Genomic DNA, 13,953 nt, shown 5'->3' on the forward strand with positions numbered 1-13,953 from the left:
CAGAACCTGCTGAAAGTCATTAATACTTGAACTGACATGGATTTGAGTTCTGAGTTCATAACCCCTGTAAGTGAAGAGGTCTGCCATCATGCTTGACAGGACTTGTTCCTGAGAGATTTTCAGTCTTTCTCTTCATGGTGTTTTGAGCTGAGCTGGAATTTGAACACAGGCCTACATGACCATAAACTCTATTTCTTCCTTCATGATTACATAGTATTTCACAAGTTGAAAGGTAAAAAATATACATATATGACATTTATAAATCACATGGGAAGGTATTAATATCACTAAACATGGTAGAAAAAAGCTACTCACAAAATTACACACACTTACATACAAATATCCTATCACCCATGTGTATGTTCTGGATAATATAAAGGTTTGAAAGACAAGGGTTTATATTGACAAGAGCTAAATTTCATGTAAAAATTAAAAATAAAAATAAAGGAAATCAGAAGACAATGTCTTCTTTCCATTCCTAAAATGTATATTCATGAGATTAATTAAGTTTGTAGGCAGCAATTAATAGTCAATTTTCAATTTCTAGAAACATTTTATTAAATAATTACTAAATAGGATTTTTACAAGGCAAATTGCATAGAAAAGGTAAAAACGTTTATGTCCCCAGCACTTTCCATACTTTTTCCATCATCTTCTGGTCGGCTGCTCTTAACTACAGAGCTGACGGGAGGTGAAGGGACAGAGCTGGGCGCCACTCAGTGTCCGTCAGGAGAGAAGGTGTCGCCCCGGGCAGAGGGCTTGCCTGTCCTCGGGCAATAGCTGTGCACACAGCTGGCTTCACGCTGTCCACCTGTCCAGCGGCTATGGCTGCAGGGCAGAGCGCCTGAGTCCTCAGGGACAGCTTAGTTGCAGCATGAGGTTTTCAAGACATTTCAAATAATAGGCATTCAGTGGGTTTTCTTCTGAGTCTGAAAAAGCTGAGAGAGAAAAATAAAGAGTATGGAGGAACGAACTGGTAAACTTAGCACTACACCTGAGAGTGAACACATACACACACACACACACACACACACACACACACAGACTTAAGTACAATTTCTTAATAGCAAAAATAGACCAAGTTCTATTTAACTCCTCGATGTACTGGCATTAGGATATTTCACATTATAAAAAAAATAATGAACTTGCAGAATTTAGTTACTTTTAATTATTGGTTTAGCCAAAAAATATAAACTAAAAACAGTGCACCTCCATAATGGAGCCATTATCCACAATCCCAAATGAATGCCTTGTCTTGTTCTTTCTATGTACTATCTCTCCTAACACCTAAACACGGACAGTAACTCAGTTATCCGTGACTCCAGAAACTCATGGTCACAGCCAAAACAAAACAAAAAAAATCTAAAATCTACTTATAAAAACTCAGACTTATAAAAAGGTGGGGAAGACACAGTTCAGTGTAAAAGTGGTCAAAGTGGCCAAAGAACAATGCTCCTTGAAAACCTGCATCACTTAAAATGGAAATGCACTTGAAAGGAAAGCCCGCCTCCTGCCCCGTGCATCACAGGGCCCAGCGGATATGGGCAACAGGTCTATTTCTGGAAGACTAACTCCGCTCCTGAAGTAAGGTCAGTGTTCTGTCCAAGGCCAATTCTAATTGGGTCCAGTTCTTATCACCTAAGAACACACTTTAGTATAGTGGTGAGCACTGTCAACGTTTTATACAAGAAAAAATTGTCTTGGAGAAAGATCACAGACATGTTGTTAGAAACCATTATATTTTATTATTTTAAAATGTCACAAGGAAAAGCATGGACCAAATATCAGTATCTGGTCAATGCTTCAACCAAAAAGTTCTTCAAACATTATTGTAAAACATCAGTGTAGAAAAAACTGGGTTTTTTTGTTTTGTTTTGTTTTTTTGCTGCGAATATTTCATTCATTATTTGCTGAATAGCTTCCAAGTTTAACTGCAATCTCTCATGATGAAACTTACTTTTCTTTGCTTTGGAATATGCTTCATCCACTCTTCTTTTTACTGATGAATTTTTCAAAGTCGTTTTTGCCTGGAGATAACATGGAACAAGCCATGAATTAGACTTGTGTTGATGTGTTAGGGATCAGGATACAATCTTCACTCTGCTGTCCTGACCACAGTAGTAAGCAGGATGTTATAAAATGTAGTAACAAAGCTAGAGAGTTAGATATTAGCACATACCATCACGGTGTCAGCAAACCCTTCCCTTCCTAACTCGATTCTTCTCTCCTGCTGCTTGTTCTTGCTTCCCTTCCCTTTCCCCTTCTCCCTAATCTCAATTCACTATTTTAAACTACTTCATCTTAGCTTTAGTTACTTCATATTCCCTCAAACCTCAGGTTTCAGACCAAGCATACCACATTACTGGTCAACAAATATCCACTAAGTGACAACAGAGTGTTATATCCTGCGAGAGGACACATGGGTGAGAGGGACAGCAGCCACCTCCGTCCCTGGGTGTGTGGACTCCACCAGACGTGTAGGTGGAGTCTGAGAAGCTATGGCAGCTGAGAAGCCCATGGGGATGGGTGTCAATGCTCACAGTGTCACCTGGCCACTATTAATTCCTAGACACACATAGGCATTTCTCTCAGGAGTGAGATCTGTACTGAGAGAACCAGCCCCACCTGCCTGCCCCCGGGGCCTGCGCTGCAGTCTGAGGGCTGGGCTCCTCCAAAAGTCAGTGACTGCCCGGCCTGAGATAGGAAGGCCCCTCATTGGATAAAACTTTGCTATTTGGTTTTATTTCAAGATGTATTTTCCCTTGGCACTTCTTTTAGCAGACATAATCTATATCAACATTGCACCAATATGGCAAATCAACTTACACTAATAGGGAAAATTCACTCAAAAGAGAGACTCTTCTGAGATGAGAGAGCCTGTTGAAATGATTAGATGAGGAAGACCTGAAGTGACAGTTTACTAATTGTATGAGGGTATGCATGGGCCACAGGCTCTGAGCTCTAGCGGACACTCCTCTGAGGTCCCTGGCTGCCTGAGAGGTTGGTGTTCACCCCCGGGGTACAACAAAGACTGTAAAAACTCACCTTCTGGTAATTGTGAATCAGAGCCCAGAGTGCAGCTGTGCCGATCCTCTGAGCGCTGGGACTCTCACTTTCCAGACAGGCAGCCAGCACATTAATCACTTTTTCTAGTAAAAGAGACATTAAAAAAAGGTTCAGTCCCAGACATTACCTGGTATATATTAAACCAGTCAGATGCCCTGTCCTCCCATCAGATGCATACAAAGTTGGTATCACTGCGGCTAAAACTATCTTCATAGCATGTGGCCGAGGGAGGACAACCTGTCAGGTTTTCACAACAGACACAGAGCGGCCAAGAAAGCAGCAGCGGCCTCGTGGTTCTTGGCCCTAATTCAGCAATGACACAGCCATGTGAAGACAACGGTGGAGAAGTAATTACACCATGAGGTATACTAATGAGCTCTTCAGTTACAGCTCACGTGTTGGTGTGCAGGAGAACGGATTTGCTCTTGTGATAACTTTTAAAGACTGTTACATGAACATATCAATAGCACGGGCTTCTACAAAATAATAGTGAAGGAATACCATGAGGTAAGCCTTTTACAAAAGAAATGGACATATTGGGGAAATGTTTGTGTGGATGTGTGCATCAGAGGAAAAGCGATTTAAAGGAAGATCAACCCACAAGATAGGCCCCTTTTTTGCACAGCCAGCCAGAGGATGAAATCAAGACTTGGAAATTATCCTCAGCAGCTACTGGTTTTAGGTGAAGATGCAGAGAAGTAGGTGCCAAGGAAATGCCAGCGTGTTTCGGACATTACATGAAGCTGTTTTATTACTTACTTTTACATATCATTACATTGAATCATTCTCCTCTACAGTACGTGATTTACAACCCTGAGACACTGTTATGGGGATGCTGTGCCCGGGTCACGCCCCCCCTGCTGGAGCATCTCATTACAGAGCAGCCTGGCAGAGGGCCGACTGCCCACTCACCGCTGCACGTTCCAACCACAGCGCCGCTTTACTTCAGGGGCTCAACTAATACTAGTTGGATGAAAGATTCCATAAATAAAGCAAACAGAATGCTGGTTCTGTGAGTCTATTTAGGGTTTTCAAAGAAATTTGAAGGAATTTAAAGTCTTTACAAAGGAAAAAAAAAAGCATCTGCTCATAAAATGAGCTCTGAGCAGTGGGGACAGTGTGAGTGGAGGTGGGTGGGTGCTGTTTCCTGTCAACACACCATGGCCGACCCTCACCCTCTTTCCATGGACCCCTGCTTCTCTCTACCCTAATACACCACAGCTAGCCTGTATCACAGATGTTATGGCAGGTGACAAGTGGCAGCTCATACTCTTGGGGACATCATTGAATGGTGTGTCCATCTGATATCACCCAGCAATGTTGTTACACATGGTGCCAATACTCAGATGATCTACACAAATTTATCATTACTCCTTTTACCATGTACTGTCTCTTAAAATGCTTCAATAAAGTACACGTACAGGTCAATAATATGCTGCCCCGCATATCCCCAGTAGGGGGTGTGCAAGAGGCAGCTGATCGATGACTCTCTCTCATCGATGTTTCTAACTCTCTATCTCTCTCCCTTCCTCTCTGTATAAAATCAATAATATATATATTTAAAAAAATAATAATATGCTGCCCCTTTTGGTAATGCAAGTGGGTCAATTTTTTAAAAAAAAAAATACATTTTCTTGTGAAACATAACATGCATACAAAATACACATAAACCTGAAACTAATATTGTGTATCAACTATGATTTTTTTTTAAATACATAAAACATTTACAAGTCTATTTGTAAGGTATGAAATTCCCACATTAACATAGAAATAACATCAGGAGATTAGATAATGGTAAAATATATTTAACTAAGAGTGAAGGGTTTTGAATATTTATTTCCTTTCTTAGTGATACTGAGTTAATTTTAAGTTTAGGGATGTCATGTTGGTAGCCTGAAACCAACTATAATAAGAATATTTGCACCAGAAAAACCAGCCAATGCTACAAACCAGTTCAAAGCTGACTGACCAAACTTTTGAAAGCTTCCCGTGCATTTCCACATTCAATAATGATCCTGAGGAAAACAGAATCACAGCTGCACCCATGAAGAAAGTGAGCAGAATCATTTCCACTCACTTGGAAAACTCCGTTTTACAGAGAAGCCCCTCTAAGGAAAAATTAAGTGGAAAACATGAAAAGAAATGAGCATTCATGTATCTTGAGCATCTACCATGACAGTGTAGGCACTTGAAGTGTTTATAAACTAATTTCTATGAAAACCAAGGAAGGGGGGATCACTGTATAGATGAGGAAATGGTGCCAGAGAAGCTGTCCAGTGATACTGGAGTGACAACATGAGTGGTGTGCGGGGTCTGTCACCCATAGCTTTTCTCCTTTTCCCCCTGATAACAGTGTCTCCTTACAAAATCCCTCTCTATGAAAGTCACACAGCCCTCACAGATACAGCATATGGTTACAGAAACCGATCTTCCCATTTCTCTTTCTGCTTCAAAATTTTTTTGATCGCTCCCCAGTCCTCGCCTCTCCCTGCTCTACATCTCAGAGAAGGAAGTCTCTGTAAGGCTACTTTCGCCACATGCATGGGTCCTGCACACCGCTGCCTGCTGAGGATCTCTATCATCCATATCCACTGACAGCTGTGAGCACAGACACGATTCTAAGTGCTACCAATGAACATGAAATCAGGCAATGACCTCGTGACTTGTAAGAGTGTATGTCCTACTGTGGGCAAACTAGGCATAAACAGACATATCCCCAAAACAGAGTGTCTCAGCCAGTGATCATGCTGTGGAGAAAAATAAAACAAGGAAAAGAGACAGAGGGAGCTGAAGAGAGAGAAAGCAGGGAGACAGCGTGAGGGCTGGCTTCACTGGCACCCAGAATTTGCTCAAAGCCTAGAAGAGCGAGGGAGGACATAATGAAGCCTGAGCCCCCGCGCACCCTCCTCCTCTGTGCTACCTCCTGGACCCAGTGTGTCCCCCAGCGATATGACCTGTCAACCCCGGAGACTGGAGGTAATTCCTTAAGGGCTGGAGCTACACCTAACTCATTCCTGCCTCATTCTCACAGCCTCTGCCTCCCTCGGTGCCTTGAACACAGTGGGGGTTTCATAACCACCTGGCAAATAACTTATAAAACTATTTTGTGTCTCAACCTGAACAGAATATGCTATGAACTACCATATGTATAAAGGGGTGTGTGTGTCTATGTGAGGCGTATAAAGTGGATACCCACCATTGGCCAGAATCTTGGGCTTATTGGCGGGACTGAAGCAAATGTTATGAAAAATAAGGAGAGGCAGACAAGGGCTGTGCTTGTACTTGAACTTGCTCATCTCCGTCAGCAAGTCTAAGCCGCCATCAAGGCGCAGGATCATCTGCTGCCCATCTTCTCCATATGATATGTTCAGGAGCAACTTCAACCAGAGAATGGTCAGGTTACTGAGACGTTTATTTTCTCCTTTCGGCAATGTGAGAGACAGGAAGTTCTGCAAGAAGTTAGTCTGTGGATAAATAGAAAGAACATTATTTTCTTTTTGAGACTTTGCATTCCTAGTCCCTCGGAGACCAATTAACCAGCATTCTACTCTCTTTTTCCCACCTTTAATGTTTCATTCCTTCAATACCACCCCTATACCCCATTGTTTCCAGGTATAAGTAAAAAATGGAGAACAAAATAGCTTTCAAATTTTAATTCTTAGTAATCCTTTTCTGGTGATGGATAAAGCAGTTACAGTCAACTCAATTATTTAGGATTGATAATTGAGTTTGTGGATTATTTTAGGCCTCTTGAGTTTTCTCTTTCAGTCTGCCTTCTGGAAATTTTGCTACTCATTCAAGTTATCCTATGGGGAGGAAAAAGTACCAAAGCCCACTGATGATTGCCAGAGGAAAGAGGGAAAGGGAATGGGTGAAAAGGGTGAAAGGGAATAAGAACTACAAGCTTTCAGTTATAAAATAAATAAGCCCAGGGGTGTTAAGTACAGCACAGGGAAAATAACAATATTGTAACAACTGTGTATGTGACAGATGGGGACTACACTTACTGTGATGATCACATCGTAGGTATAAGTGTTAAATTACTACATTGTACACTTGAAACTACTATAACACTGTATGTCAACTATACGTTAATAAAAAATAAACTAAAAATAAGTAAAAACTTTAAAATAAAATAAAAAAAGAAATAAACCCAAAGAAGTCCTGAACACCAGGTAACAACCCAGGAAGGACTGAGGACACCTGAATCTCTACAGCTACATGAGAGCTACAAAATAACCTGTGGGTGCAGCTTGTGTTCTGTTTGCCCCAACTGTTTCTCTTTATAGATTTCTCATGACCACATGTCACTCATGACCACAAGTAAACTTAGAGACCAGGAAGCTCCATCACTTAAAGTATATGAGTCATTCCAACCTCCGAATAAAACCCTTCCACAAAACCGCAGCACATCCCTAACTATGTGAAGGATAGTAACTTATCATCTAGAATAATCTGCATGCAAAGAAAGAATGAATGAAAGTACCATATGAGGAAGCAGCCCAGAAGAGCATGGGAACCATGACCAGGTGCACAAGTGATCCAGGAGCAGGAATGTGATCACTTAGCTTTCATAACTGCCCTGAAGGTCTCATCATCTCATCTCTCTCCCAGTTTCATAACCCACTCTGGCTTATTTCCTGGATCCTCCTGCAGCTAAAATCACAATGATGGCTTAAATATATGAAATAAATTTAACTTTTATGTAAAATAACTCTGAGTGTGTGGATGCAGTCAGCTACAAAGATATTAGCGACATCGCACAAGCACCAAGCAGGCTGGGGAACCCCACGCCCACTTGCACTGCACGTGCCCTCACTGGCACCTACTTCTCACCTGTTGGCCCACGTTAGCGTTTTTTACATTCATCCCGTGAGTCCCCCATGCAGCTAGATTGTGCCATGACAGTGGAAGTCTGGGGCTGACGAGAGTGATAAACTATATGGCAGTGCTTCAAAGGAAATATGCTGTGGGCATTCCTTCTTTTTTGCTAGGCCCACCGATGCTTTTTAATAGTTTCCCACATCAGGTGAAATGTGCTGAAACATATCATGATAGACAGAAAGCAGACACTTTCGAATCTGAGTTGTAGCACAGCATTAGCCACATGTTCTAATGCCTGCAGCTGAGGAGCAGAGAGGGATGCTGTAGGTGTCCAGGACTCATTATCACTTACTGTAGCCGAGGGAAAACAACGTAGGTGACCTACACCTCACAGTCTGATCACAACGATATCAAAATATGCTTCGAGAGTGAGAGCTGAGGATGCCTTAGATATAATTTTGTTTAACCTAATAATTTTTAAAATGAAGAAACTGAATATGTTAAAAGGAGAAAGTCTCCTTTAAGTAAGTCTTAAAAGTCACACTTCAGCCCTGAGGTTGGGACCCACACTGCAGGTGGGTGTTTCTACTTTGCTTCCTACCTGTATGTTCTGCAAGAAGCTGGAGAAAGCGCTGTGCCAGGTTTGTGCTCTTGCATATGAGGAAAGACATTAATCACGCATCCAGTTCAAAATGACTCCATACACACACAGAGGCACACACATTCACACTCAAAGTCACCTACAATCATAGCCACTCACACACTCATTCATACACACATTCAACACACAGAGAGACACATATATGAAGAAAATATCCAGCCATGAGCTGGAAGTAAAATCTGGCTCCAGTGAGAGCAGTGGGTTCCTGATTTGCACCTTCTGCCAATCTACCTGGTGTGAATACCACCACTGTGGCTGATTTCAAGATATTGCCCAGAGTCAACTGGCTTGCAAATTCCTGAAAATTAAAGAGAACACTCCTGAGTCCACACAAGTTAGCTCCAGCACATCACTGAAAACCTCCATCCTTCCTTAAGACTGGACTGCTACTTGGAGACTGCATTCACAGTGGGGTTTTTAGTGGGGAGGGGGGAGGGGGGAGGACACAGTACAGGAAAAGGAGACTCGGTTTTTATGAACGCTGTGTACATTTGGAATTTATTTTGGCCTTCATGTAAAAGAAAGACAAATACTCAAATAATCAGCATGTACTACTAAGTAATATCCAATTTACATTTTAGGGATTCTGTTGATATGCCCCTGACTACAGTCTAACTGAATAGCTGTGCTGGAATTTATTCTGAACATACAATCCCTTTTAAGTACTCTAAGTTAAACCGGTGACCAGAGTCAAGTTTAGGCACTGGATCCCAGGAGACTGATAAAATCACCTCTTTGGTCATAAAGAACTAAGGTCTAACTTAGAAGAAAAAGGAGCCATGATTTCATAAACCATTTTGACTACAAAATTGAACTGAAATTTACTGCTCAATTTGGTCTTGTTTAAATAGCAGTATATTACTTTATAATTTGAAACAAACCTAAGACAGCTGCCTTTTTAAAACCCTCATTTTTGAGAGTGATAAAATATAATCCAAAGCTAAGAAGATAAACTAGAAGGGAATAAATGGTTTAATCATATTCTAGCTTCTGTTACTTTTCAAGTATCAACAATCAACTGGCTTTAAGGAAAGTGACCCTCTTAATCCTTTCACCATCCTTTAAAATAAAATGCCTTGAAAGCAGAATTAACCCGAGACTGAGTTCTAGACTTCCCACACATATTCTTGATGGGCAGGAATATTTTACTACCTTTTCTACGATGGAAAGGAGTTTAAGTACTTACTTTCTGAATTACTCCTTTACAGTCATGAGACAAGGCCAGGTTTGAAAGGAACATGAAGACCATCTGCTGGACTGTGGGGTTCTCAAGAGGCACCTGGGAAGCCAACTTCAGGATACACAGCATCAAGGAGCTGCCAGGGGCTCCTCTGTTCACAGCCAGAACGGGATACTGTCCAAAACTTGACCAGCAAAGAGAACTGCAACCTTAAAAACAACAACTTGTCACAACATCTTCTGTTTCACTGTTGAGTTCAGAACAACCTCAGCTGTAAAACACAGTCTATCGAGTGAGTTGAAGCTGCAGACTGCACATCAGCACCGAGGCTGGTGTTATCCGTGGTCAGCCTCGTGGGCTACTGTTCTCACTAAAAGGCCCAGGATCGCAATTGAGCATTTAAAAACACTAGGGGTAGCCCTGGCCGGTGTGGCTCAGCGGGAGTGCGTCAGCCCTCAGACCAACGTTATGGGTTCGATTCCTGGTCAAGGACATGTACCTGGGTTGCAGGTTCGTTCCTCAGCCTCGCTCAGGCAGGAGGCAACCAATCAATGTGTCTCTCTCACATCGATGTTTCTCTCTCCCCACCCTCCCCGCCGCAACCCCCTCTCTTCTACTTTCTCTTAAAAAAAAATATCCTTGGGTGAGGATTAACAAATAAACAAACAAATAAACAACAACAACAACAAAAAACCCCACCATACATTAAGGTTTTTTTTTTATATATAAAGACTAAAATAAGCATTATAGGTTTTTGAAATAGTTCCCAAATAAGACATCTACTTAAATAGGAACAGAATATTAGAAATGGGAGGTAACTTGGTCTAAGAGGCATTCAATTTACAGAAGAGAAAAAAAGAAGCACAATAATTCTGCAGTGGGGTGGCAGGACAAATGCTACAGCCATAGATGCTAGATGTTAGCGACCTGATCAAAGTAACACAGCCCACAAGCAGCAAGTGCTGGCAGAGGCATCAACTGGTTTTCCAAAGTCTCATGTCTCCTCAGTAAATTATACAACCATGTGGGACTTATCAAGGGGAAAAGATCATCATGAAGGAATCAGAAATACATCTGACTATACTGCAACATGAACCAAAAGTTAGTTAACTTGTGAAGGCCAGCTTAAGTATAACTACACCAGAAGGCCAGCAAACCTGAATAAGTACACTGATTTTTCTTGTGTGCACACTTTACAGCAGTATCTAATAGCACTGTTTCCATTAACTGTTACAGAAAACTGTCACCAATGATGTGACTTTGCTTGGAAGCAAATCAAACAGGAAAATAGAAAGTTCCTTTCTCAATTAAGTTAACTAATCCCATTGAATAGTTACATCAATTTTAAGTACAAAAGTAATGCAGATAATAGTTTCAAAAGATTGATATTAAAGTAAATGTCTTTGCTCAATATTTAGCAAGTGATTTTTCCCCCCTCTTTTCTTCCCTTAATCCTAAGTTAAGGAGGAAGAGTAGGGTAGAGAAGGTGATATGGAGACATAACACTCCACACACCACAATGAGAGTTCAGCAATCTGAAGGTCTGTTTAGGTCCGTTTGTGTCGGCCATGGACACAAGCTGAATGGACTGCAGCTCCAGAGAGGAGGCCGTGGCCAGTCAGACTATCAGGGAGTCAGATAAACTTCACACTGGACTCTGGACTGTTCTGAGTTCCAATTCTTTCTCTGATTATCTTTTGCTATTTAGAGAACCCAGCTGCTGAGCTGCTGAACGTTGACAGAATAAAGTGCACAAACTTGCCAACCAGTTATGACCTTTATGCCAACCAGACTGACATTTATGACCCTAACCTCCCAATGGAAAATTCACACCACCAGCAAGCCTACTTTACCTCCCTAACAGGCTCTCCTTCCCTCCACTTAAACAGCCACTTCTCGCCTTCTCATCTCTTCTCAAATGGCCTCTGCCCTGCTATCTCCCACAGCACGGCCTATAGGAGGCACTCAATAAAATGTCTGTGAAAGGAATGAATGAAAGAGGCACCCCAACTACTACCAAACCAACAGAATCTAGAACTACCCCTCATCATACCAGTGTCCTGCTCTCACATCTGTAACAGTTTTAACTTTTATCTGATTTTTAAGGTCTTACAGCATAATTTTCACATTCAATTTTCCTATTAAATTCAATTTCCCACTGATACAATCAAGCCAGTTTCTCCCTCTCTATTCCCTGAGCTGTGTAATGACTTCCTATTTCAGCAGACATACTAACATTTCTGTTTGTTCTCATGACACCTACAAGAAAGTATGCCTTTAACCAGCATATCTTCAATAAAAAGGAGAAATACTCCAAACTATGTACTCATTTTCCCAGTCCACTTTCACAACATTACATAAAATTAGTATTTTAGCAGATTTTATTCCTGGAAGGTAGCATTGGGTCTACTTACCACTTGGAAAATTTGCTGTATAGACACAAAGTAGCTGCAGGGCAATTTGCATCAACAAATCATCCATCAAAAGCCAGGGCCAGAGAGAGTGCAAGACGGGGATAAGATGAGCTTCAAGAGCTGCTTCCTGTTACAGAAAGGAAATAAAGACAGCATCAGTCTGAATGTAGCAAAATATAAAATTAAACCAAACCCACAACAATCATCACCACCATAAGGAGACAACCACTGAATTTATCTTTGCTCTGATGGCGCGAGCTGGCTTCAAAGTCTTTGTCCCCAGACTGTCCTGTGAGCCTGGAGTATCAAGAGGTCCCTTCCACCCTGAGGTGGCCAGGTTATTCACCTTGGATAAGAAATGCAGAAAAACGGCCCAGCTAGTGTGGCTCAGCAGCTGAGCACTGACCCAGGAACCAAGAGATCACAGGTTTGATTCCCAGTCATGGTACATTGGTTGCGGGCTTGATCCTCAATTCGGGGTATGCAGGAGGGAGCCAGTCAATGATGTTTCTCTTTCATTGATATTTCTATCTCTCTGTCCCTCTCCTTTTCTCTCTTTCTAAAAATCAAGAAGAAGAAAAAAAAAACATATTCAAAAAAAAAAAAAGAAAGAAAAAAAGAAAGAAAGAAACGCACAAAAACAGCTTTAAATGTGTCCTGTAAGCAGGAGGGTGCCATCTCACACTCTAAATAACTGTAAATGCTCTGATATGGTTAAGAAATGGGATTTTCTGGTAAAGTAAACATTTTGCTAGATGAGTTCTTCCTCTCCCTCTATGTGAATGTGTGTGTACCCAGAGCTGGTAGATGTGGACAGAGAGAAACGGATTGATCAGGGGTAGATTACTGCTTTTAAGTCATCTGAGTATAGCAAAATTCAGTTAAAAGAGCATGTTAAATCAATAAATTTTGAAGTAACTCATAGTTTTTTTATTACAAAGATCAGTTAAAACTGGGAAAATACTATTTGTAGCAAACACAGCTATTTTAAATGAACCGGAATCAGCAGGCAATTTGACCTGTGGGAGCTCCTATCAATACACACACTCTAAAGAATTTTATGCAGCATCACTGGGAGAGGAGAGTGGGAAGTTATTCCCAGTCGTTCCGTGCTCCCCACTCCTCCTGAGGACGGGCCTGAACACACCCGTATGACTGCAGCTGGTGACCTTGCTTCTGTTTCAGCTGACACAGAAACAAGCAGGTGTGATCTTCTCGACTCCGCATTCTGTCCACACAGCTCACCTGTGTTTTGCCCACTCGTTCTGCCTGGCAGTGAGGAATGGCAGCTCCTGTGCTGGAGACTGATATGTCCATCTGTGTTCTGGAACATGGCCCACCTGCCCCTCAAGGCTCTTGATACATCAATTAGTTCTTTTCTCCCTGTCACTTTACCCAGTTTGATCTCTTGTTCACATTCAGATTACAGAAACACACACACACACATACACACACACACACAGACTAACTTCCTTTAATGCTATGTGTCCTAAATCAGAATGCTGCTTCTAGACCAAGCTTCCAGAAAGAATACTCTTGTTGCTGCCACTGCCCATCTCTTAGTTAATCGTCAGCTTACTTTGATATATTTTCCGTCCTATGGTACTAAGAAGGCCACACCCATCTTTGCAGTTACCAAACCCTCATCTATTATACTTCATTTCTCCTTTACCTCCTTGGATCCTCTCTAGCCTGGATTATCTCCTAAATCTCCCCAGCATTCTCTTCTGCATGCTATTCTTCATTATATTTTCCAAGAATATGACCTGGACTTTCACTCTATATTCTCCTGGGAAATTTTAACGATA

At 41.6% G+C, this 13,953-nt stretch overlaps 1 protein-coding gene across 3 annotated transcripts in view; it reads right to left on the reverse strand.

Annotated features, from left to right (window-relative positions):
* Nucleotides 1–249: 249 nt before the first annotated feature.
* The window catches only part of LOC311624566 (rotatin-like), a 33,964-nt gene continuing 20,260 nt past the window's right edge, over nt 250–13,953 (reverse strand). For 2 of the 3 annotated variants that reach the window (XM_084887965.1, XM_084887964.1), the window contains exons 7-12: nt 12,146–12,272; nt 9,738–9,940; nt 6,263–6,530; nt 3,046–3,149; nt 1,958–2,027; nt 250–938 (exon numbers count right to left, since the gene is read on the reverse strand). In XM_084887965.1, the coding sequence (XP_084744091.1) occupies nt 853–938; nt 1,958–2,027; nt 3,046–3,149; nt 6,263–6,530; nt 9,738–9,940; nt 12,146–12,272 (858 nt within the window). In that variant the 3' untranslated portion in view covers nt 250–852. Of the gene's footprint in view, nt 939–1,957; nt 2,109–3,045; nt 3,150–6,262; nt 6,531–9,737; nt 9,941–12,145; nt 12,273–13,953 lie in introns of those variants that run through there. The other variant, XM_084887966.1, reaches the window with a different exon arrangement.

This window comes from Pipistrellus hanaki, assembly GCF_964339955.1.
Source record: "Pipistrellus hanaki genome assembly, chromosome: 6".
NCBI classification, from domain to species: Eukaryota; Metazoa; Chordata; class Mammalia; order Chiroptera; family Vespertilionidae; genus Pipistrellus; species Pipistrellus hanaki.